The sequence below is a fragment of the Gopherus evgoodei genome, chromosome 1 (assembly GCF_007399415.2).
Source record: "Gopherus evgoodei ecotype Sinaloan lineage chromosome 1, rGopEvg1_v1.p, whole genome shotgun sequence".
Lineage (NCBI taxonomy): Eukaryota > Metazoa > Chordata > Testudines > Testudinidae > Gopherus > Gopherus evgoodei.
The window spans coordinates 273516996-273539814 of NC_044322.1; the positions used below are offsets into that span (position 1 = coordinate 273516996).

The 22819-nt window shown below is 47.0% G+C and overlaps 1 protein-coding gene across 2 annotated transcripts; it reads left to right on the forward strand.

The window, feature by feature from the left end:
- Positions 1-7450: 7450 nt before the first annotated feature.
- On the forward strand, positions 7451-22251 carry PHETA2 (PH domain containing endocytic trafficking adaptor 2). Of its 2 annotated transcripts, none has more exons than XM_030547652.1 (3): positions 7451-8086; positions 15840-15992; positions 16748-22251. In XM_030547652.1, the coding sequence occupies exon 3, from the start codon at positions 16752-16754 to the stop codon at positions 17553-17555; it is 804 nt and encodes a 267-aa protein (XP_030403512.1). In that variant the 5' UTR covers positions 7451-8086; positions 15840-15992; positions 16748-16751; the 3' UTR covers positions 17556-22251. The 2 variants fall into 2 exon arrangements, with proteins under 2 accessions (XP_030403512.1, XP_030403522.1); XM_030547662.1 differs by lacking the exon at positions 7451-8086 and adding an exon at positions 10875-11034.
- The last annotated feature ends 568 nt before the right edge of the window (positions 22252-22819 follow it).

Genomic DNA, 22819 nt, shown 5'->3' on the forward strand with positions numbered 1-22819 from the left:
GCTGTACGAGCGTCATAACCTTGAGCGGGCAGCCTGGCTGCTCAGGACAGCAAAGGTGAAAAATCGGGATTGGGGAGGGGGAGGGGGTAATAGGCGCCTATGTAAGGAAAAAAAACCCCAAAATCGAGCCTGTCCCTATGAAATCGGGACGTCTGGTCTCCTTACGCGGAGTGTGATTGCTGAGCCTGTGATCAATGCCAGGGAAGAAAGGTGTGTTGTCAGCCTGGGCACACAGTATTTACTTCTCTAGAGATGATTGTGGTTCTAAAGGCACTGGTATTATAGTTGTAATATGGTAGAACTTAGAGACCAGGGTTCCACTGCATCAGGCCCTATACTCACCTTGTGTCTACACATGCGCAATCGTCCAGTGGTTACAGTACTAGCTTAGGACCTGAGAGACCCCATGTTCGATTCTTTCCTCTGCTAGACTTCCTGTATGACCTTGGACAAGGCCCAGATCCTCAAAGATATTTTGGTAACAACAATGGCAGATAGATGCCTAAATATCTTTGAAGATCTGCACATTAGGCGTTGTCTATGCTGCCACTTACAGCGCTAAAACTTCGCTCAGGTGTGAAAAAACACATCCCTCAGCGATGCAAGTTTCAGCGCCGTAAAGTGGCAATGTAGACAGCGCTACAGCACTGGGAGCTATTCCCCTTGCGGAGATGGTTTTATTACAGTGCTGGGAGAGCTCTACCGCAGCTGTCTAGACATACCTGAAGTCTCTCTGTGCCTCCAGGGGCACTGGAACAATTTTTATACTGGGACCCAGAGCCATTGAACCAAACTGTAAACCCTGTATATAATGGAAGTCATTTCAAGCCAAGGAGTGTGGCAGCACCCCTAATTCCAGCACTTATGTGTGCCTCTGTTCGCCACCTATAAAATGGCTCTTCCATACCTCCCGGGAATGCTGTGAAGATAGATACTGTCCCGTTGTCTCGAGTGGCTTGCGACCACACGTGCCAACCTCAGAGCAGACTGCAAAGAAGCAGGGCAGAAACCCCAGACTGGTGGTATATGCTCAAGAGGACTAACTTGTCACTCAGGCAAGCTGGAGTTGGTGATAGTTGGTTGCTCTCCACCAAAGATCACAAAATATTCAGGTTTTTCCCAGTCCCAAGAGACCAGTCACTTACCCTGGGTCAATTTGTGTCTTAGATCTCACACCAAAGATGCTTGCGGCCAATCCTATAATAAACTATCTCAGGATTTATTAACAAAGAAAAGAAATGAGAGTTATTACAAGTTTAAAGCAGGCAGACATATACACATATGAGTTATAGTCTATGGTTCCAAAAGGTGACAGAGTTATAGTAGTCCGTCAGCTGGGAATGTCTTTTAGGGCTAACCCAGGTTGATCTTGGGGATCTCTGCTTCTGTTTCATAACTTTGGCCCTGTGAGAGTCCAAACAGCATAAGAGATGAGAAATGTTCTTGTCAGCTATTTTTACTTCCTTCCAGGTTTCAAGCTGATTGGACAAATCCTTTTGCATCTAGCCTCTTCATAGGTACAAGGGGCAAATTAACAAAGTCTTTGTATTGTGATGTCACACAATGGCCTATTTAGTTTTGACAGGCCTTCTTGGTGGACAGGAGATGATCCCTCCTGACTGGATTCATAGTTTCAAAGCAAACATTTTTTACAATTACAAAGCAAAAACTTATATATTACCTTATAGTATGTGATAAAGATATTATAGGTGAGATTAATGCATTCAGCAACTTACAAACATTTCATAAAGGCTAAACACCAAAAACATTGTTATAGGTCTATTACTCAGAGAGCACGGCCCCTTTAAATCTTTTTCCTGAGGGGAGGAGAAGAGTAAGAGAAAGGAGGGAAACTCCAGGGGGCAGCGCTGGAGCTGCAGGAAGGGGAGAGGCAGTCAGCAGGCCCTGGAGAAGTGAAGCAGGGAGAACCTGCCTGAGGAGGAGAGGCCTGATCTGGGACAGCCCAGGACAGGAGCCAGGAACAGCACTGTGCCGGGGAGGAATCGCCCGAGAAGGACAGGCCGGAGCTGGACCCAGTATCACAGCTGCCCAGAGCTGCATGGGGCTGTGAGTACTGGGGCTTGTGACTCTGCACTGGGAACAAGGAGGGAGATTGTAGCTAGTTAAGTGGGGAGGTGGTCGCTCTGTGGCTTTGCACAGAGAGGCAGAAGAGGGCTCCGGAGGGGTTTGCTGGGGAAAGTTCACTGGCGCCGAAGACAACCAGGAGCACCCAAGACTCGCCACTGGATTGGAACTTTGCTCAGGACTCCTGAACTCTGTGTGCAGACATATTGCTCAGTGTCTGTTCTTCCAGACTGTGCTACCACTGGGCCTGTGGGGCCTTGGCTTGGATGCAGCCCTGTTTTACTGCTCCCCTTATATTTCCTCTTGTTGTATTTCTCCTCTCATCCCTCTGTAAATAAATACTTCCCTTTGTTATATCCATTGTACTTTTCCTGTGGGTGGGTGTGTTCACTCTGGGGGGGTTGGAACAGGTGCCCCTGGGGTGGAAGGGATTTCTCCTGCTGCATTCCTGCGCGCACCTTCTCTTGGCCAGAGCTGCCTGCAGAGCAGACTCTGTCTTGGCCATGAGGGCACTAAAGTTACTTATTATAGGTGAGATTAATGCATTCAGCAACTTACAAACATTCCATAAAGTCTAAACACCAAAAACATTGCTATAGGTTCAATACTCATTTTAACACAGTGGTGAACAAGATTGGTTTCCAGCAATGAATTTGTCAGAACTCGACTAAAGCCTTGGCAAGAGCTGGCACCTGGTCTGCCAGCATCACAGATACGTTAAAGCATGGGCAGGCAAACGTTTTGGCCTGAGGGCCACATTGGTTTTCCAAAATTGTTCCTCCCCAAACAGCCAGGCGTGGCCCAGCTCCTGCCCCCTATCCAACTCCCCCTGTTTCTCACCCCCTGACAGCCCCTCTGGGACCCCTGCCCCATCCACCCTTCCCTGTCCTCTGAGTGCCCCTGGACCCGCTGCCCCTGACTGCCAACCGCCACTCTATCCAGTCCCCCCTCTCCTTCCTGACTGCTTCCAAGGACCACTGCCCCCATTCAGCCCCCCTGTTCCCCTGTCTGACCACCCCAACCCCTATCTACACCCCGCCCCCTGACCACCACCGCGAACTCCCCTGCCCTCTATCTAACCCCCGTGATCCCTGCCCCCTTAACGTGCTGCCTGGAGCACTGGTGGCTGGTGACACTACAGCTGTGCCGCCCAGAGCATCAGGACAGGCAGCCGTGCCACCTGGCTGGAGCCAGCCACCATGCCACCGCACAGCACAGAGCACTGGGTCAGGGCACGGCTCTGCAGCTGCGCTGCTGGCAAGAGCTCGTAGCCCCGCCACCCAGAGTGTTGCACAACGGTGCAGTGAGCTGAGGCTGAGGGGGAACAGCAGGGGAGGGGCTGGGGGCTAGCCTCCAGGGCCAGGAACTCAGGGGCCGGGCAGGAGGGTCCCCTGGGCTGGATGTGGCCCACGGACCGTAGTTTGCCCACCTCTGCATTAAAGACTGTGAGATGCTCAGATATCACAATAATGGCAGCCTACTAAGTACCTCAGATAGATATAATAGTGACAGCCACAGCCCCAAAGATCTTACAGTCAAAGTGTAAGTCTATAGGCAATAAGTGGATAAAACAAAGGGGAAGCAGAAAGAAATGATGGGACTACATCGGTCCTCATGAAAGACAGTGGTCATAGGAACCAGCTGTCTGCCTACTGTTACAGGTGCTTGTTAGGGGATGTGTGCAGCTTAGTGCAGGGATATGAATATGTCGTACAATCCCCATTTCCCAGCTCTGTCCTGTGTTTCAAGAAATATTAAAGAAATCCACATTTATTTCAGGCTTTGCCTCATCATCCTTTGGCACAATACGACGTCAGTCTGTGATATTTTATGGTACTTATCACAACCATATCTAAGAACCAAACAACAATTAATGTTTGCATGTAAAAAAGTTAGCAAGGTGAAGAAACAAATGCTGCCATGTAATGATGGTGTTCCACAGAAGAAATACAATGATATGGCACCTCCCAGTGTAAACAAATGGGATGATTGGCTATCCGGGCAAAGTTTGTTTGTTGGCAGTCTCAGCAGAGAAGCTAAGGATCAAGAGCTATAAAGACGTAACCTCCACCTAAAGCTGTCACCTCCTTTTTATGACAAATGGACAGACTGGCAGGGGATGTCTGTGAGATGCATGAACAGCCTGTGTCTTTATCTTCCCTCTTCTGCAAATAAACAGAGGACTGCAGTCTCCAGCTCTGTCAGGCAAGTACGTCATCAGCACTGGAATTATTTTGGAAAAAAAAAAACTCAACCTCCCCCCCCCCAGATATTTTTAATTAATGTCACTGTGCAGTTAAAAAAAACACACTGTTTTTTTTCCCGTGCCTCAGTCCCTCCGCCCCCCCTAAAATGGAAAAAACCATACTCACTTTCCCAACTCACAAGAGGGGTGTGAGGATTAATTAATTACCTGATGTTTGTAAACTGCTTTGAGATCCCAATATGGAAGGATCTAGAGAAGTGCAAAATATTATTATTTATTAATAAATTACCCAGATACTGCAGAGATAATGGGAGCCGCAGCAGTACTTGATCCAATAATATGACCTGCACATTACATAATTGAATTCAGAAAGGGCAGAAGCAGACATTGAGTCTCACATAACAATGTGCTGTGCTTGTGGTATATCTGCTGTGACTGGGTTCTGATTGTTTTGGTGACAGGGAAGAGGGGACTCAAGTCCCATGCAGGGAACCGGGAACCCCAATCTGTAGACTTGTATAATTAGGGTCCTTGGGTTACATGACAGAGACCAGCTACATGAACAGTGTGGTAACTGCAGCAACCACCTGTCTTTAAATTCACTGGGCATGATTTTCAGGGGTCTGTCTCACATCCTGAGGGTCTCCATCTTCTAGGACAATTAAACACGGTTTGGGAACCTTCTTTCTCCATGGCCGCACAACTATTGACAAGTGTGAACCACAAATTGTCCAGAGAAGATGATTAAGGAGTGACTTGATTACAATGTCTACATTGGGAACAAATATTTGGTAACAGGCACAGTCTAGCAGAGAAAGGTATAACATGACCCAATGGCTGGAAGTTGAAGCTAGACACATTCAAACTGGAAATGAGGTACAAGCTTTTAACAATGAGGGTAATTGACCGGTGGAACAATTAACCAAGGGTTGTGGTGGATGCTCCATTACTGGCAATTTTAAAATCAAGATTGGATGTTTTTCTAAAAAAATGTGCTTTAGGAATTATTTCAGGGAAGTCATATGACCTGTGTTATATAGGATCAGCAGACTAGTAGATGATCACAATGGTCCCTTCTGGCCTTCTAAAAGTTCAGATGCTTAACTAGACTGGAACTCTCACAAGATCAGATCCCCTCTGGAGATCTCTGGCACTTCTCTAGTTTCATCCATAACAGAAATACCGTGAGAATAGCTATTCATGGGAACATCCAGTGCTTCTGCTTCCAAAAGCAGGATGCTCAAGAGGTAAACACTTTTTTTTTTTACAGTTAAGAATTTATTTTGGTTTGGATGATGAACAATGCCTCTGGTGAGTTCTTAGTTGGCCTAAGTGATGGGGCGAAGCAGTTTGTCCTGACACAGAAGTTAGACCCGAGTTGGCAACCTTTCAGAAGTGGTGTGCCAGGTCTTCATTTATTCACTCTAATTTAAGGTTTCACGTGCCGGTAATACATTTTAACATTTTTAGAAGGTCTCTTTCTATAAGTCTATAATATATAACTAAACTACTGTTGTATGTAAAGTAAATAAGGTTTTTTAAATGTTTAAGAAGTTTCATTTAAAATTAAATTAAAATGCAGAGCCCTCCAGACCGGTGGCCAGGACCTGGGCAGTGTGAGTGCCACTGAAAATCAGCTTGCATGCCGCCTTCGGCATGTGTGCCATAGGTTGCCTACCCCTGAGTTAGATCATTGCTTTGCAGACTGCAATTCTGCCCTCTTCCATCTCAGCACTAGGAGTCAGGGGAGGGCAAAGGTGGTGTTAAACCTTATTCTGGTGAAAGGTAGGGCAGTTGTGGGGGCCCTTATGAGTAAGGCTAAGATTTTGTCATGGATATTTTTAGTAAAAGTCACAGGCAATAAAGAAAAATTCACAGAAGTCTCTGACCCGTCCATGACTTTTACTAAAAATATCCATAACAAAATGGGGAGCTCAGCTGCAGGGTCCACACATTGTCTGCAGCGTCTGGGCAGCTGTAGAGACCCACTCCAAACTCTGGGGTTCCCCACCACCTATGGGGGTTTGGAGCTCTGGGGTCCCCCCACTGCCCACGGCAGCTTGGTGCTCCAAGGTCCCCCTGCCACCCATGGCAGTCAGGAGCCCCCACAGCTCCCAGCCAGGGCTGAAGTCATGGAGGTCAATGGAATTTATGGATTCCATGACATCCTTGACCTCAGTGAAAAAGTTGTAGCCTTAGTTCTGGGCCATTGCAGCAGCCAAACATAGTTGGAGTTCTGGGCTTTCCCTCCTTGGCACACCCACTATGCTGGCCCTTCGTATAGCTCTATGCCAAGTGGGGAGCCCCCTCTGTGCCAGGGGTATCCTTCAGAGCTGGCTCCACCAGTTATATGGCTCTAGAGTCACCAGACGGCAAGTGTGAAAAATGGGGACAAGGGATAGGGGGTAAGAGACGCCTATATAAGAAAAAGCCCTGAATATCAGGACTGTCCCTATAAAATCAGGACATCTGGTCACCCTGTATCGCCCCTTTCTGGCAGTTGTTAGCCAAATAGGCTCGTTTCCCCCTGGAGCTACTCAATTACCCCAAGGAGGCACGGAAGACAGGAAGACGGGTACCAAACCTTTATTCTCGGTCAGCTGAACGGGTGCCTCTTTCTCGACTAGTGCCAAAGGAAGAAGACACACCTTACAAGCTCAGAGTCAGCCTTCTTATACTCTGTAACAAACAACTTAGCGTGCATACATTCCATTAGCCTATACATTGTTTACATTCCTCTTTAGGGGTAATCAGGATGCATCTGCCTAGTGTCTATCCTGAGTACGTGGGGAGGAAGCAGCCTAGATGATAAGCAAATAGTTCAAATAGTTGACCCTTTGCTCTAACACTAGGTCACAAACATCCCTTCGTGCAGAGCTTCCATTAATCCATACGTCTATCGAGTTCCTTTTATAGATAAGTTGATTTCGCCTAACATCTTTCTCCTTTCTTCTAGGTATTTTGCCTACGTGCATTAAGTAGGGTTACATACATGCAAAGATTAGCTGGGTTGATACTGGGCGGATAAACAGAGGTTGCTAGAAGCAAGGAATTAGCATCCCCTTTTGCTCCAACACAGTGGAGCAACATAAAAGAGCCATCATGCAGTGGAAAAAGGGACAGCAGGATCAGGCAGCGCTACAGTTAACCAGCAGGGTGTGTGGTTTTATGTAGTCTGGGCGCATCCGAACGCTAGGCGAGAAAAGCAGGAAAAGCCCTTTCACGCCATTGAAATACACGGGAGTGGAAGGTGGGGAAAGGACAGTTGCACTGTGACCCCACCCCACTCTAGGGACTGTCCCACCTGCATAGGGATAGACACATGCAAGTGCCTGTGGAGTCACGACAAGTAACTTTTTTCCCTTTCTGCAGCTGAACTGGGTGCAAGTTTGGCTCGTGGATGCAGGACCACACAACACGCGCAGCAGGAGCCCGGTGTCAAAGCACAGCCTAATCTAGAGTCAGCGGGGAAGGGGAGGTTTGAAGGACATGAAGACAGATCAGAAGCGGCGTAGCGCTTGGGTCCAGCTCTTACGTGGCTCCCAGGCCCTGGGGGTGGGGGGACTGAGACCAGCCGCCCCTCTCTGTAAACTCAAGCCTAGTGGAAAACCCGGATCCGCTCGGAATCCTGGCGCCGGGCTCTGCCCGGGACTGTGTAAATGGATCCCGCCGAGTCCCAGCTGTTCCACTGGCTGCGCGGCCCTCCGGGTTTTGTACCGTGGCGGCGCCGAGCAGCTGCCCCAACTTGTAGCGAGCCGAGCGGAGCGGGCAGGGGGACGGGCTTTGCCGGCGGCGGTGAGTAACACGCTGGGGCGGCCCGCGGCCCTGGAGCCACTGGCGCTAGGGGACAGGGACAGCGAGCCGGCCAGACAGCCCGTGCAGCTGCGATCCCGTCTCCCAAGCCCGCTGGGCGAGGGCAGAGGCGTCCCAGGAGCCCCGGGGCGTGAACGCGCCAGCCTGCGGCTAGTGGCCTGTGTGAAATGCCTCCGGTCGGTTCCCAAAGGGCGGGGGTTCCAGGAAAGGCCAGTGGGGAGGAGCACAGCGCCCCCCTTTGCTAGAACCAGGGGGACCCTCCTCCCCCAACAGCTTGGGCTGTTACAGCCCCTCCTGCTTCAATCAGGCTTAGCCAGTGGCTGGGGGATTGGCGTCATAGCAGGCCCTAGCTGAGGAGCCTATTTCCCCCCCCAATGCTGGTGGTCTCAGCAAAGAGCTCCAGGGCTGAATGTCCTGGAATCTCCCAAACTTGAGGCCCTAGTACAGTAGGCTCCCAGGGTGAAATTCCAGGTCGGTTGAAGTCAATGACAAATTTCCTGTTGACTTCAGTGGAGCTGCCAGGATTTCATAACATACTATATGGCCCCGGACTTGGTGCTGGGTGATGTCTTGGTTAGAAAAGGAGAGTGATGGGATTTAACACAGCACACAAGTGGATTAAAAACTGGCTCACTGATAGGTCTCAAAATGTAACTGTCAATGGGAAATCATCATCAAGTGGGTGTGTTTCTAGTGGGGACCCACAGGGATCAGTTCTTGGCTCTACACCAGGAGTTCTCAAACATTTTCTTTCTGAGCCACCCCCTCCCCCCAACAAGCTATAAAAAGTCCATAGTCTACCTGTGCCCCCACAACTGTTTTTCTGTATATACAAGCCCAGGACAGCATTAGGGTGTAGCCAGCAGGGCAACTGCTTAGGGCCCCATGCCACAGGGTGCCCTGTGAAGCTAAGTTGCTTGGGCTTTGGCTTCAGCCCTGGATGGCGGGACTTGGGCTCAGGCTCAGGGTTGGGCTTTCTGCTCTAGGCCTCATAGAGTCTAATGCTAGCCCTTCTTGGCTGACCCCCTGAAACCTGCTCGTGATCCTCTGGGGTGCACTGGGCCCCTGGTTGAGAACTGCTGCCCTACGCTACTTAACATCTTTATCAATGACCTGGAAGAAAATATAAACTCATCACTGATAAAATTTGCAGATGACACAAAAATTGTGGAAGTAGCAAATAATGAAAGTGGGGGGGGAGATAGCTCAGTGGTTGGAGCCAGGGCCGGCGCTACCATTTAGGCAGCCTAGGCAATCGCCTAGGGCGCCAGAATAAATGATGGGCGCCATTTTGCTGGAGGGCGCGGCAGGCAGCTCCGGTGGAGCTGCCGCAGTGGTGCCTGCGGAGGGTCTGGTGCTCCGTGGCTCCGGTGGAGCTGCCGCAGTGGTGCCTGCGGACAGTCGGCTGCTCGCACGGCTCCGGTGGACCTCCCGCAGGCACGACTGCGGCAGCTCCACCGGAGCCCCGGAGCACCGGACCCTCCGCAGGCACCACAGCGGTAGCTCCAGCGGAGCCGCAGGACCAGCGCACGGGGCGGTGAAATTGCCGTCCGCCTAGGGCGTTCAAACCCCTAGCACCGGTCCTGGTTGGAGCATTGGCCTGCTAAACCCAGAGTTGTGAGTTCAATCCTTGAGGGGGCTGTTTAGGGATATGGGGTAAAAATCTGTTGGGTGATTTAATTGGGGATTGGTCCCCCTTTAAGCACAGGTTTAGACTAGATGATCTCCTGAGGTCCTTCCTAACCCTGATATTCTATGATTCCAAGAGAACAGGGTAGAAGCAAATAACAAAGAGAACTAGATCACTTGGTAAACAGCATGCAAGCAAACAATATGAATTTGATTACAGCTAGAAGCTACAAATAGGAACAAAGGGTGTTACATGAAGGGGTAAATCAGTGAAGACTGAGGCAAAGAATTCATTTAGCTCAGTGGCTCTCAAACATTTGTACTGGTGACCCTTTCATATAGCAAGACTCTGAGTGTGACCCCCCCTTATAAATTAAAAACCCGTTTTTATATATTTAACACCATTATAAATGCTGGAGGCAAAGCAGGGTTTGGGGTGGAGGTTGACAGCGTGCGACCCCCCCATGTAATAACCTCACAACCCCCTGAGGGGTCCTGACCCCCAGTCTGAGAACCCCTGATTTAGCTTTTCCTTTAGCATGGTGATCGTCATGTGGCCTCACTGATTGTTTGACAGGCTTCCTGATTCTGATCTACTTGAAAAAAATTGGTGTTAGTTTTTGTGTCTTTTGCTAGTTGCTCTTCAAATTCTTTTTGAATTACAGACTTGATTACAGTGTAAAAGTATCTACATGGGGAACAAATATTTAATAAGGAGCTCTTCAATCTAGTAGAAAAAAGTATAATATGATGCAATGGCTGGAAGTTGAAGCTGGACACATTCAGACTGGAAATGAGGTGTACATTTTTAATAGTGAGAGTAATTAATCATTGGAATAATTTACCAAGGTGGAATCTCCATCAGTGATGATTTTAAAATCACAATCAGATGTTTTTTCTAAAAGATCTGCTCTAGGAATTATTTTGGGAAGTTCTTTGGCCTGTGTTATACAGGAGTCAGATCACAATTGTCCCTTGTGGCCTTAGAATCTATGAACCCCTCCACTGAAAATCCAGTGCTTTTCGCTAGCACTAAATTAACTTTAAAATTCTAATTAGCTAGAACTGTGTTTACACCAGACAGCTTTCTCCCCCATTAAGGTGCTTAACCCTGAAGGGGTGGCTGAAGTAATACATTTGTGACATTACAGTTATCGTCATAGCTACAGATTGCATAGTGGCACAAACTGTGATGCAGAGTGGTAGCAGGAAAAGGTCTCATTCTGGCTCTAATTCTTCAACAGCAGCAGGGGAAATTAGAAATGAACAGCTTTTAGGAAAAAGGATGGTCTGTGGCTCAGGTTAGTTTGCGAAAATCTCCTCTTGAAAAGCTGCTAGAAAAGAGGCAGGAAAAGTGGGAAATGTATACAGCAGAGAGGAATGTACAGTGACCTCCGAGTGCAGTGGGGGTACTTGAGGGAAGGGGGCATTCGGGGCATTGGCAGTATATGTGATGGCTTGTGTGTTTGGAAGTGCTGGGCTGAACACACCGGTTTGTTGTAGGGTGGCTATGGGGCATTGGACACTCTCTGCAAGTTTGTTAGTGAAAGAACGCTCATGAGTGCTGGGGCTTTGCACGCTGACGGCTCTGTGTGAGTAGAGGAATTCCTTGCGGTTCTGTGTTATTGTAGGAATGTTTGTGAGCATGGCGGCTGCATGCCATGATCTGTTGTTTCAGCGGCATGAGGGCTGGGGTAGTAGGCGGTTGTTTGTGTCACGGTGTCTGGAGTGACAGAGCAGACTGTCAAAACAGGGTAGACAGCCCAAACTGGGGGTAGGTTCTATAGTTAGATTGCACCAAGCCAGTGACAAATGTGAACCCCTGGATCACTGTAACAGTCTGACCATGGAGTCACAGACGACAGTTCCCTTAGATTCTCCAGTTTATCTTGTCATCCAGGGAAGCTGGACTTAGTGATAAATGGTCGCTTACACCAGGAGTTCTCAACCTTTTTCTTTCTGAACCCTGCCCCCCCACCAAACGTGCTAGAAAAACTCAAGTGCCAACCTGTGCCACAAAAACTGTTTTTCTGCATATAAAAGTGAGGGCCTACATTAGGGGGTAGCAAGCAGGGCAATTGCTCATAGCCCCACACCGAAGCTGCCCAGGCTTTGCCTTTGGCCCCGGGTGGCAGGGCTCGGGGCAGCATGGCTTCTGCTTTCTTCTTGGGCCCCAGAGAGTCTAATGCCGGCCCTGCTTGGCAGACCCCCGGAAATGTGCTTGGGGCCTTCCAGGGGGCCTTGGACCCCTGGTTGAGAACAGCTGAGTTACACTAAAAATCACAAAATATTCAGGTTGCTCCCAGTCCCAAGAGACCAGTCACTTACCCCAGATCAGTGGGTATCCTAGACAAAGACAATGCCTGTAGCCAGTCCTGTAATAAACTATCTAGAGGTTTATAAACCAGGAAAAATAAACGAGAGAGTCATTTACAGGTTAAAGCAAGCAAACAGGCACATAAATGAATTGCAATCTAAATCCTAAGAATGACAGAGTTGTAGAGATCTGTCAGTTCAAAATGTCTTTTGGGGGCGCAGATCCACCCAGGGGTAAACCCTGGGATCTCTGGCTTCAGTTTAGTGTCTCTGGCCTTGTGAGAGTTCAAATAGAAAAGAGATGGAACATTTTCCTGTGACTTTATTTTATTTCCTTCATTCAGCCTCCAAGACGGTAAGACAAGCTTTCTTGCTGGAGCATTTCCAGGGTGCAATAGGGCCATTCACCAGTCCTTGGTATTGTGATGGTCCTTGATGGCCCATCTGATTTTTGATGGTTCTTCTGGATGGGGGGGGGGGAAGGGGGGCACTTTCCCCATCTGAGTTCACAAGTTTAGAGCAAACATTTTCAAAGTTACAAAGCAAAACCTACACATTTCCTTACAGCCTGGAATAGAGACATTACAGATAAGATTAATGCATACAGCAATTTACATACATTCTTTAGAGTCTAAACACTAAATACATTCTTAGTAGACTAATATCTATTTTGAGCAACACTAAACACTTGTCTACGGTTACAGCACTGCACTGGTGCAGCTGTGCCACTGTAGCACTTGTTGAAGACACTATCTGTGCTGATGGGAGAGCTTCTTCTGCTGGCGTAGGTACTCCCCATTCCAGAGAGGTGATAGCTATGGCAATGGAAGAAGCCGTCCCATCAACCTAGCGCTGTCTGCACTGGGGATTAGGTCAGTATAACTACATCACTCAGGGGTGTGAATTTTCCACACTCCTGAGCAACATAGGTATACAGACAGAAGTTTGTAGTTTAGACCAGACCTAAGACATAAATGAGCTGGTCTGATCTTAGCTAATGGCTGCAACCTTGGCAAGAGCTGGCACCTGGCCTTCCAGCGTCACAATTTGTTACTGTAGGATCATTTGGAACAACCAGGCTGGAGGCTGTGTAGTTGTAGTTGTGTTGGTCCGGGGTATTAGAGAGACAAGGTGGGTGAGGTAATGTCTTTTATTGGACCAACTTCTGTTGGTGAGAGAGACAAGCTTCTCTGTGCAAGCTCAAAAGCATGTCTCTCTCACCAACAGATAGGGTGACCAGATGTCCCGAATTTATAGGGACAGTCCCGTTTTTTGGGTCTTTTTCTTATATTGGTTCCTGTTATCCCCCACCCCCTGTCCTGCTTTTTCACACTTGCTGTCTGGTCACCCTACCAACAGAAGGGGGTCCAATAAAAGACATGACCTTGCCCACTTTGTCTCTCCAGTAGGTTGAAGGCAGTCGTTTGTGGGGCTGTGTATGAACAGTGGGACTGCGTGCGCTAGCTTGTTTATTGTAGAGTCCTCAGAAGTGAGCACTAATTTGCTGCTGGTCACTTTGTGGGCGGTGCTGCAAGAACTGATAGCTGGGTTGCATATGCTGATTGGTTGTCATTAAGATTGCAGGTTCTGTATTTCTATTTTGGGTACTTATGTGGCCCCCATTACAGTAGTACAGGAGCACTTTGCAATCTTTTAATGTGTGGTTTTTAGACATTAGGTTTGATGCATGAATTATTTTACTATATGGTGGATGAATTTTGACCAATTTTTAGAGATCGCAGTCCAGTCATGGCATCTTTAGCATACTCTGAAACATTGTCCCTTTTAAAGCTTGTCAGTATCTTTGCGCTAGGCTGGAGCTCTGAGCACATGTGTCTGCAGCCTGCTTCAAACAAAGCTCTGATTTTTCTTTATAGAATCTTTAAAAGTTGTGGGCTTGGTGTGGGTGGTCGCCAGCTTGTAGCCAGAGAGTCTAGTTCTGAGGCCCTTGAAGTCAAAGTGATGTGTGCACCATCATTGATTATTTTCATTGTTAATCTTGTTTTAAGAGCAGAGGACCTGATTCTTTGTTGTTCACTGGCATCAAACCAGTGTAACTCAACTAACATAAATACACAGGCACAACACCAGTAGGCCAGATCCTTAGCTGGTATAAACTGGCATAGCTCCATTGACTTTAATGGAGTTATGATAGTTTATACCAGCTGAAAATCTGGCCTAATATATTTACTTTGCTGTACATTGATCTTCTCTTTTGTGCATGGAAATCCTCCCTCCTCCCCCACTCCCTTTTTAGATTTTCACTTCTCTGGGAAAAGAGTATTGAAACAGCAAAACTTCCCTTTCTGTGAGCCTTCCCATTTGCATTTGGAATCATGGGCTTAGAAAACTGGCTGCTCCTACCAGCCACCCAGAGGTAACCACATCCTTTATGTGAACAAGATGATTGTTCTTTTTGTGTACGTAACAGCAAAAAGGTGCCAGGCCTTTTGCAGACAAATAAAAACAAAGTCCCTGCACAATATGGAATTTTTCCTGTATGGCTCAGCCTTCTGTATAAATGTTTCTCTGCTGTTGGGACTCGGGACCCTTGAAGAGTTAAGGGTGTTGATTTGTGAATGGTCAGAGGTTGAGGAAAATGCAGAGAGATTCTGGTGCCTGTATTGTGAGCAAGAGTGGGGATATACTCTAAAGAGGTCCCTTGTACAAAATCCAAGAGGGTTTATTTCCAGAGTTCTCAGATATACCCTAGGTGACATGGAGGGTTTCAGGACATTGCGGGAGGATAATGAAGACTTACTGTGTATTAATGTATTCCAGTGGCACCCACGATTTATGTGCTGTCCATACACCCATGAAAAAGCAGGGCTTGTTTCTCCTCTCACTTACACTGGTCAATGGAATCACTTCCAACTGAAGTGAGAGGAGAACTAGGCCCTGTGTCCCTGCCTGAAGAGCACAGCCTAGGGAGGAACACTTTGGAATATTTGGGGGTGGGGGGATTTTATAGTCTAATTGACAGGGCAGGAATGTAGGAGGAGGGGACAGGGCCACCCAGAGGGCCAAGTGGCAGTCTGGGTCTTCAGCGGCATTGCGGCAGGGGGCCCTTCAGTGCTGCTGAAGACGTGGAGCGACTGAAGGGCCCCCCGCTGCCAAAATGCTGCTGAAGACCTGGGCCGCTGCTGGGTGAGTACAAGCGCCGCAGCTCCCTCGCTTTGCCCCAGGCCCCCTGAATCCTCTGGGTGGCCCTGGGAGGGGAATCCGGAATGCTGATTGGGTGGAGGTGAAAGTCATGGTTTATAATCCAGTTCATCCTGTTTTGTGCATTTCTTTGTCCTAAGTTTTAGCTGGAGAACATGTGCCAGCAGGCTAGAAAAGTAAAAGGACTGCACTCATAACATTGTTCTGTATGATCCACTGTATACTGTGTGTTGGATTGCACAGTACAGGGTTGCAGATGGTAAATGGAAATGCTTCTGTAAACAAAAAAAGCTGTTCAGGATCCAGAATCAACCACAGAATCTATTTCCAGCCTTGAGAATTGAGTTGCATATATATTTCAAAGGAAAACAGTTTAAAATCCATTCTTCCATCAGCTACTGGCAGTACTGGACCACACAAGGCTGCGTTGGGGTCAGTTCAGTATTTCCATCTAGACTGGAACTCCCTTTTCACCCAATGGCTGAGTGTCTGAGCTCGGCAGGTCCTGACAGTGTGGTTCAGGTAATCTTGTACTCAGCCTTGCCATTAGTGTGAACTCTGCTCAGGTTCATTCTGTTGACTTTATGATGGAGAATATATATCTGAATGATGTGACTTTGTGTTTCAGTTCCCTGGTGCCCTGGTCTCTGTGACCTTCTCTTTGGTACCTTCCCTCTGACTGGACGTGGTGAGCAGAAGGATGGAGCACTGTGGACTCTTGTCAAAGACCAAGCCTGTTCAGGGAAGAGGCCAGTGAGCTGCAGTCTGACCATCATAGCTGGTAAGATATGGTATCTCCTTGCCCCCATCTCCGATCCTGTCCACATTCTGAGCAAGCTAGGCTACTGCGTTGAAGGAAGGAGACTGGGCGGAGGGCTGCTGCTGATCTTGTTGGTGACAAGTGGGAGGACAGGGGAAGCATTTGCTGCAGAGGGGAGGTAACAGACATTGCTCAGTTTGAAAGATGTCTTCTGTTTATCCTGTCCCATAATACTAGAGTAGGAGAGCATTCGGAGGCATTAAGAGACAACTGATGTAAAAGGAATAAAGGGGAAATACCTCTTAAGTGACGCACAATTAATTTGTGGAATTCACTGCTGCAGGATATTCAACTAAATAGTGAAATTCACAGACATTTAAAGAAGTCATCATTTGTTTGAATAAAACAGAATAAAAGGCCACAGATCTTCAGCTGGTGTAAACTGGCACAGCTCCCCTGACTTCAGAGGAGCTGTGCTTCTTTTATGCTGGTTGATGATCTGGCCCAACATCTGCACTGACACTTAGTATTAAACATTGTACAAAAGACATCATGACGATTATTTGCTGGAATCAGGATGAAGTTTCTCCCAGGGTCTAGTACTGCTTTGTAAGGTGCAGTGTGGGGGGTTTACACCTTCCTCTTCAATATTAAGTGGGGGCTGCTACTTGAGAAGATTGGACACTGCACTAACTGGCTTAATAGTCTGTTCCAGAGCAGGAGTTGTTCCTTGCACTGAACTGGCTCCCTTGCCACCTCTTTCTTTGCCCTGCCAGGACAATGAAGCTGAACGAGCGAAGTGTGGCGCATTATGCCACATGTGACTCTCCAACAGACCATGCCGGCTTCCTCCATAAGCGTGTCGAGCGGCACCACCATCACCACCACCACACCACTTCCTACCACCGTCGCTGGTTCATCCTCAAGGGCAACCTGCTGTTCTATTTTGAAGATCGTGAGAGCCGGGACCCTTTGGGGCTTGTTGTGCTGGAGGGCTGCACCGTGGAACTGTGCGAGGCTGCCGAGGAATTTGCCTTTGCCATCCGCTTTGATGACGCTGGCGCCAAAGCCTACGTGCTGGTGGCTGACTGCCAGGCCACCATGGAGGGATGGGTGAAGGTGCTTTCGCGAGCCAGCTTTGATTACATGCGTTTGGTGGTGAGAGAGCTGGAGAAGCAGCTGGAGGATGCCCGTAAGAGCTTGGCTGCCTGCCACAAATCTCCAAGGAAGTCGTCATCTGGCAGAAAAAGGCATTTGTCCAGTCCTGCTATGGCACTTGTCCAGGAACAGCCTCCCATCTTGGAGAACGGTTACTCCACATGGGGCAGTGGTTACATCCCTGCAGGGACCTCCTGCTCTGATCACGATGGGGGGTGTCCCAAACCCCCGCCCCTGCCTCCTCGCCGGCGCTTGGCAGCTGGCAGTGGATGCGGAGCACTCGCCACTGGCCTCTCTTTGACTGGGCAGGAAAGCCCTGTGTCTCCGGAGACAGCCTGTTTCTCCAAGCTACACAACTGGTATGGTCAGGAGATTGCGGAGATAAGGAGGGAGTGGCTGGAGAGCCAGAGGAGTGGGGAACTGTGAAAGGCAAGGCATGGAATGACATCAAGCCCATTTTGACACTATCGTTGTTGTGCTTGGTGACCTCTCCCCCATCCAGGAAAATAGCCAAATAAGTGACAATGTTTTCTCTCCTTCCTTTCTGGAATCATTGCATGCTGGGTAGGTGTGTGAGTGTGGGATCTAGCAGAGACACAGATCGTCCCAAGACCTCGTTTTCATCTTTGGGGCCTCAGACAATGTATGTTCCCTTGAGGAATATTGCAGCACGGCTTTAAAATGTCAGGAACTCTATATTTTGAATCTGGGATGCAGATTGTAGAGTGGGTGAGGTGGGGTGTGTGTGACCAGACTTGCATACACAAAATGGTCATCGCTCTGCTTCAGTTCAGGTGGCTGTTTTTACTGCCTACCAATCTGGAGTAGTGGATGGAGTGGTTTGTTTTACTGTTAAGCCTTCTGTGAGTAATCAGTTACGATGTATTGTCAGCAACTGAATATTTGCTTAGGTTAGAGGTAAGGAGCATCTGTTGCCTGTTAGCTTTTAGAAAATGGCTTCTTATGTCACCCTCACATTCCTTCAAACCCCAGAGTAATCAGTGGTGAATTAAGACTGGATTGAACAGAGTGGCTGAACTGGGCCCTTTGCTCTGAAGAGTACCTGAAGGTTTACCTCTCGCACTACTCACTGGCCTGGACTCAAGCAGATTTGGGGCCCCGTTGTTTTGGCTGGTCCCTGGGTCCCTGATGGTGCTTTACCCCAGTCTCAGTCTATCTGATTTGAATGGGCTCAGATTTATTGGATATAGGACTCCCAGCCTTCAAAACTAGGATCAGATTCTTACACAGTATATCCAGTAAGGCATTATAGTGTGGGTTGGCTAAAGAGCAGAAACATAAAAGGCAACCAAAGGATTCTGGATCATATGGTTGTATCAAGCATGAGGGTAGGTGTGACTCAATAACCAGTAATTATATACACAAGTCTGTGGTACCAAATGCCCCTCCCCCAGGAAATTCTTGACAGGGGTGAAGGGTGCAGGGATCTGTGGGTCAATGCCCATCTCATTGCATATGATAGAATTAGCATATCTACAAGTGTATTTTAGGTGCCATAGTATTTATGGAGGATAAGGGGATGCAGTGAGGGGTAGGGGCCTGGTGATACTTGGGTGCGCACCACCTGTCACTTTCATAGGCGCAAAAAAAAACCCAAACGAAACCCTGCTAAACCCATCAGTCAGATTTGCAGAGACCCCACAAACTCATATTTTCCCCTCTCTGAATGTGAGCTTGGAAGCAAAACTCCCAGAGAAGCAGCAAATTCTAGACTGAACCAAAGATCAGGAGACCAGAACTCTCAAATTCTAATCTCGCTCTAGCACTGATCTGCTGTGTGGCCTTGGCCAAGTCAATTAACCTCAGTCTCCCTCCCAGTCTAAAATGGAGATAATAATACTTCTCTACCTCCCAAAGGCTTCTGTTGTTAACCTCAGTACAGTGCATTGTTGTGCAAAGTGTTGTATGTGATACATGGTCACAGTTCTTGGGGTATGGCTGAGGAGGCTAATTGTCCAGAGCCACATTTTGGCTGGATCTTTCTGATGATATTGTAGCTGAGACCCTCCTTCCAAAAGTGGGGCCTCATCACTGGAACACACGCATACAACGTGGAAGGGGAGGAGAAAATCAGTGGAGGAAGGACAAACATAATCATGCACTCTGTTGGGATGGGGCAGAGAGGGAGGGGCATGAAGAGAGGCATTTGGGACTAAGAGAGATTCACCAGTGTGTCACTCCGGTTTTATGTCACTGCTGATCTCAGTGGAGTTTCACCAGCTCAGAAGTGGACTAACTCAGTGGTGAATCAAGTCCATAGCTTCAATAAATGAAAATGAGTTGAGAGAGAGGCTGCTAGGCCACAAATTGCTGTTAAAAAGGCAGTTGGGCTTTGGGGGGAATAAAGATACATGGACAAGGAGAGCAAATAGTTCAGGGACTGTGTAAAAAGCTGGTGGCAAATATAATGCAGAGATAGTATTTACAATTGTCCTACTCTTTCCTTCTATCCTCTTACTAAGAACTTTGTTTCAGAGCAGAACACATTGCGCAGACCCCTGCTACCAGCCAAAGGATTTTAAACAATGTTTTAAATTACACGTACCATTAATGAACCATACTGTGAGAGCAATGAGTGTCTCCGGCTTGTGGCTAGTGTTCCACTTCTTGGCTGATTGAAGCATTCAGCCTAGTTCTTCACACTGTGCAGGAGAAATTTCCAAAGGCAGAAAGGGAGTCACGCCCCCAACTTCCAATGTTTCAGGTGCCTAATCACCCTTTGTGCCTTTGAAAATCCCAAATGGCGTGACTTTGAACTGTGAACAACATAATCTGTCTCTCTCTTATTCACTGCTGCATTTCGGTTTCTTTATAGCATTCTTTGGCTGAAATCCCCACCCCTTTCCTTGTATCATATCTACTGCATTCATGAGTTAAAGGGGTCACTGCCAACTAGTGCAGACTCCAATTTCTGTTTTGTCCTGGGGTTTTTTGGTTGGGGTTGGGGATGCAGAAAGTGTTTATAAAAATTAATATGGAGAGAAATATTTTTGAGACTTTTTAAAGTCAATCAAAAGCAGCTGTATTGGGAAGGTTAAGCCTTCCCTGTCATTGTTGGAAACCCAAAGTCACCAGCACTTTGCTGGTGCCTGAGAACCAAGAAGTAAAAATGACTGAAAGAGAAAATAAGTAATCAAGCTTATTTGCTGTCAGAGCTGAAATTGGAATAGTATAATTGATTTAAGTCTGTTTGATTTTTAAGATTCTTCTCATTTTAATAAGACTAAGTAGTGTTAGTAATACTGCTAAAAGCTTTATTTTAACATTTTTATTTTGCCTATCCCATACATAGTTTTCATGCTATCTGACTTCACAGCTACTGTGTGTGCTAAATAGTTATCTTGGAGTGTGACCCAGTGTTATATTCAAGCATCCAGTGTTTTTCTAATTATTTTTTTGGTCTTTATATTCCGAAGTCCTGTGAACCAAGGGCAGGACACCAGTGTCTGTGTTTGGGATAATTTTGCTTATTAAAAACCAGAAACTAAAACATTGAGTGATATTTGTGCCTGCCCTACAAATGTTTTTGTGACTTCATTTGGTTATGATGCAGCATGACTTTAGATGCACTGATTTAGGGTGTTCCTCATCCCTTTCCCACCTTAGTTCCATAGTAGGTATTGGCACCTGGTGTCTTTAAAAAACAATCACATTTGGGTCTGTGCAAAGATCTGCTCATGTGCAGTTAGTTTTCTCTGCTGGTTGAGCAAAGGCAAGTGCTCCTTTGGCCAGGGGATCAACTAGCGCGTGTGTGTGTGTGTGTGTGTGTGTGTGTGTGTGTGTGTGTGTGTGTGTGTGTGTGTGTGTGTGTGTGTGTGTGTGTGTGTGTGTGTGTGTGTGTGTGTGTGTGCGCGCGCGCGCACCACTGCCCTCTATTGGATAGCATATCAAACCTCCTTATCAGTACTGCTGGCTGTGCCCTTGAACTGCTCCCTAGGCAGAAGGTCAGGATTTCTGTTTCCTGATACTGCAGTTGAGTTGGTTAATGGACCATGCTGCCTTTGCATCTTCAGACAGACACAGATCATTACAGGGCAAGGGAGACACATCATTGCCTGCCAGCACAGTCTCCCCTGCAAGAAACAGACCTAGCTTTCAGCCAAACTTTTTGTCTCCCAATCATTCAGGTTGGGGCTGCTTATTCTTTTATCCCCTCCCCCGCTTCACTATTCTTAAACAGTGAAAATCTCTGTCCAGAACAGAATTTCTAGCAAAAGAGGATTGAGTATTTTAAAGTTTGGTGGCTGTCCCTCTGAAGGTATTCAAGATGCTGTCTTTTGCAATAAATCTTTAGTACAATAAGAAAAGCTCTTTCTGTCATATACAGGAGGAAAATGCTTGATAACTTTTCAGTAATAGAGGGAGACTGGTGGTTCTTCATGAGCTCTGCCAAAGATTGGGTCTGTTCCTGCCAAAGTAATAATTGACGTCGTACTCTTCTGAGGAAGGGTTTTCATCTCCAGACCTGTTTGCTTTATAGCTTTATTTACCTACACTTTGTTGTAAAAAAAAATGAAACAAAAAAACAAAACCACTATGATGTTTACCACTTGGTTCAAATTGAGACGGCGGTTAGTAACCAAAATATGTCATCTGGTGGACCCATGTGAATTTAGGGTTCCAGACTATTTCCCAGTGGCATACTTGTTCCCAGCCAATTGCAGTGGTTTTTTGTGATGTTTTAGTCAAGAGGCCTAAGGTTCAAATAGCCATGGAGACTGACCTGCTTGCTCACCCATACAGGTGGCATTTCCAGATCAGTAACAGGAGGTGATGGTCGGAAGCTTGCACCGATGGTGTATTTGGTCTGTGGATTAAGTAGAGATGAGTCTCCAGTGCTGCTAATCTAGCATCTTTCGCCAGCACCAAATTAACTTGTAAAGTCTGTACAATTTAACAAAGAACACTAAAAACAACTTGTAGTATGTTTCTCTCTAGTTATCTTGAAGTGTTTAAGTACTTTAAGTAGATATTATATTTTTTTAAAGAAGGCAGTTTTGCATGGCCTTTATTTTACATAAAAACAGTATATTATTGTGCATTTAATTGTTAACATTTGTATTTTAAGCTAGTAATGCTAAATAAACAGTTTTTGAATTTGTAATGTGGGTTGATATTGATTGACTCAGAGAGTTTTAAATGACCCCCAACATCAAGGTTACCACAGCCTAACAGCTCTTGCCACTCACAACTTTTTTGCAGATATTCAGCTTCTGTTTTCTTTTGCTTAATTACATGCTCCATTCCAAACATTGGTGCATCTTTTGTTTGGAGTTGTGTAAAATGATGTGTTTTGCTTTGTATAGTAACCAGGCTGTGGGGGGAAATAACTTAAATGAGCTGAGGGATGGAAGCGCAAAGCCCCACTGAGGGCACTCAGGGTCCTGGAAGTGTGGGCTCTGTATACTATATGCCAGCACTACTTCATCTACCACTGATGTGGAATGTAGCAGCTATTTAACACTACACAGCAGTGTTCAGATCCAAACAGATCAAGACACCAGATAAAGAATCTGACATAAAAGAAATCACATGGGAATTTTAGGTCAAAAGAATGCAATTACACCTATTAGGCCCATTGCCCTGGACAGATCCTCAATATCCTCTACTCTAACTAAAATGCTTTCTCGGTATAACTACCAAGCAATAAGGGCCTTGCTTTTATCTGA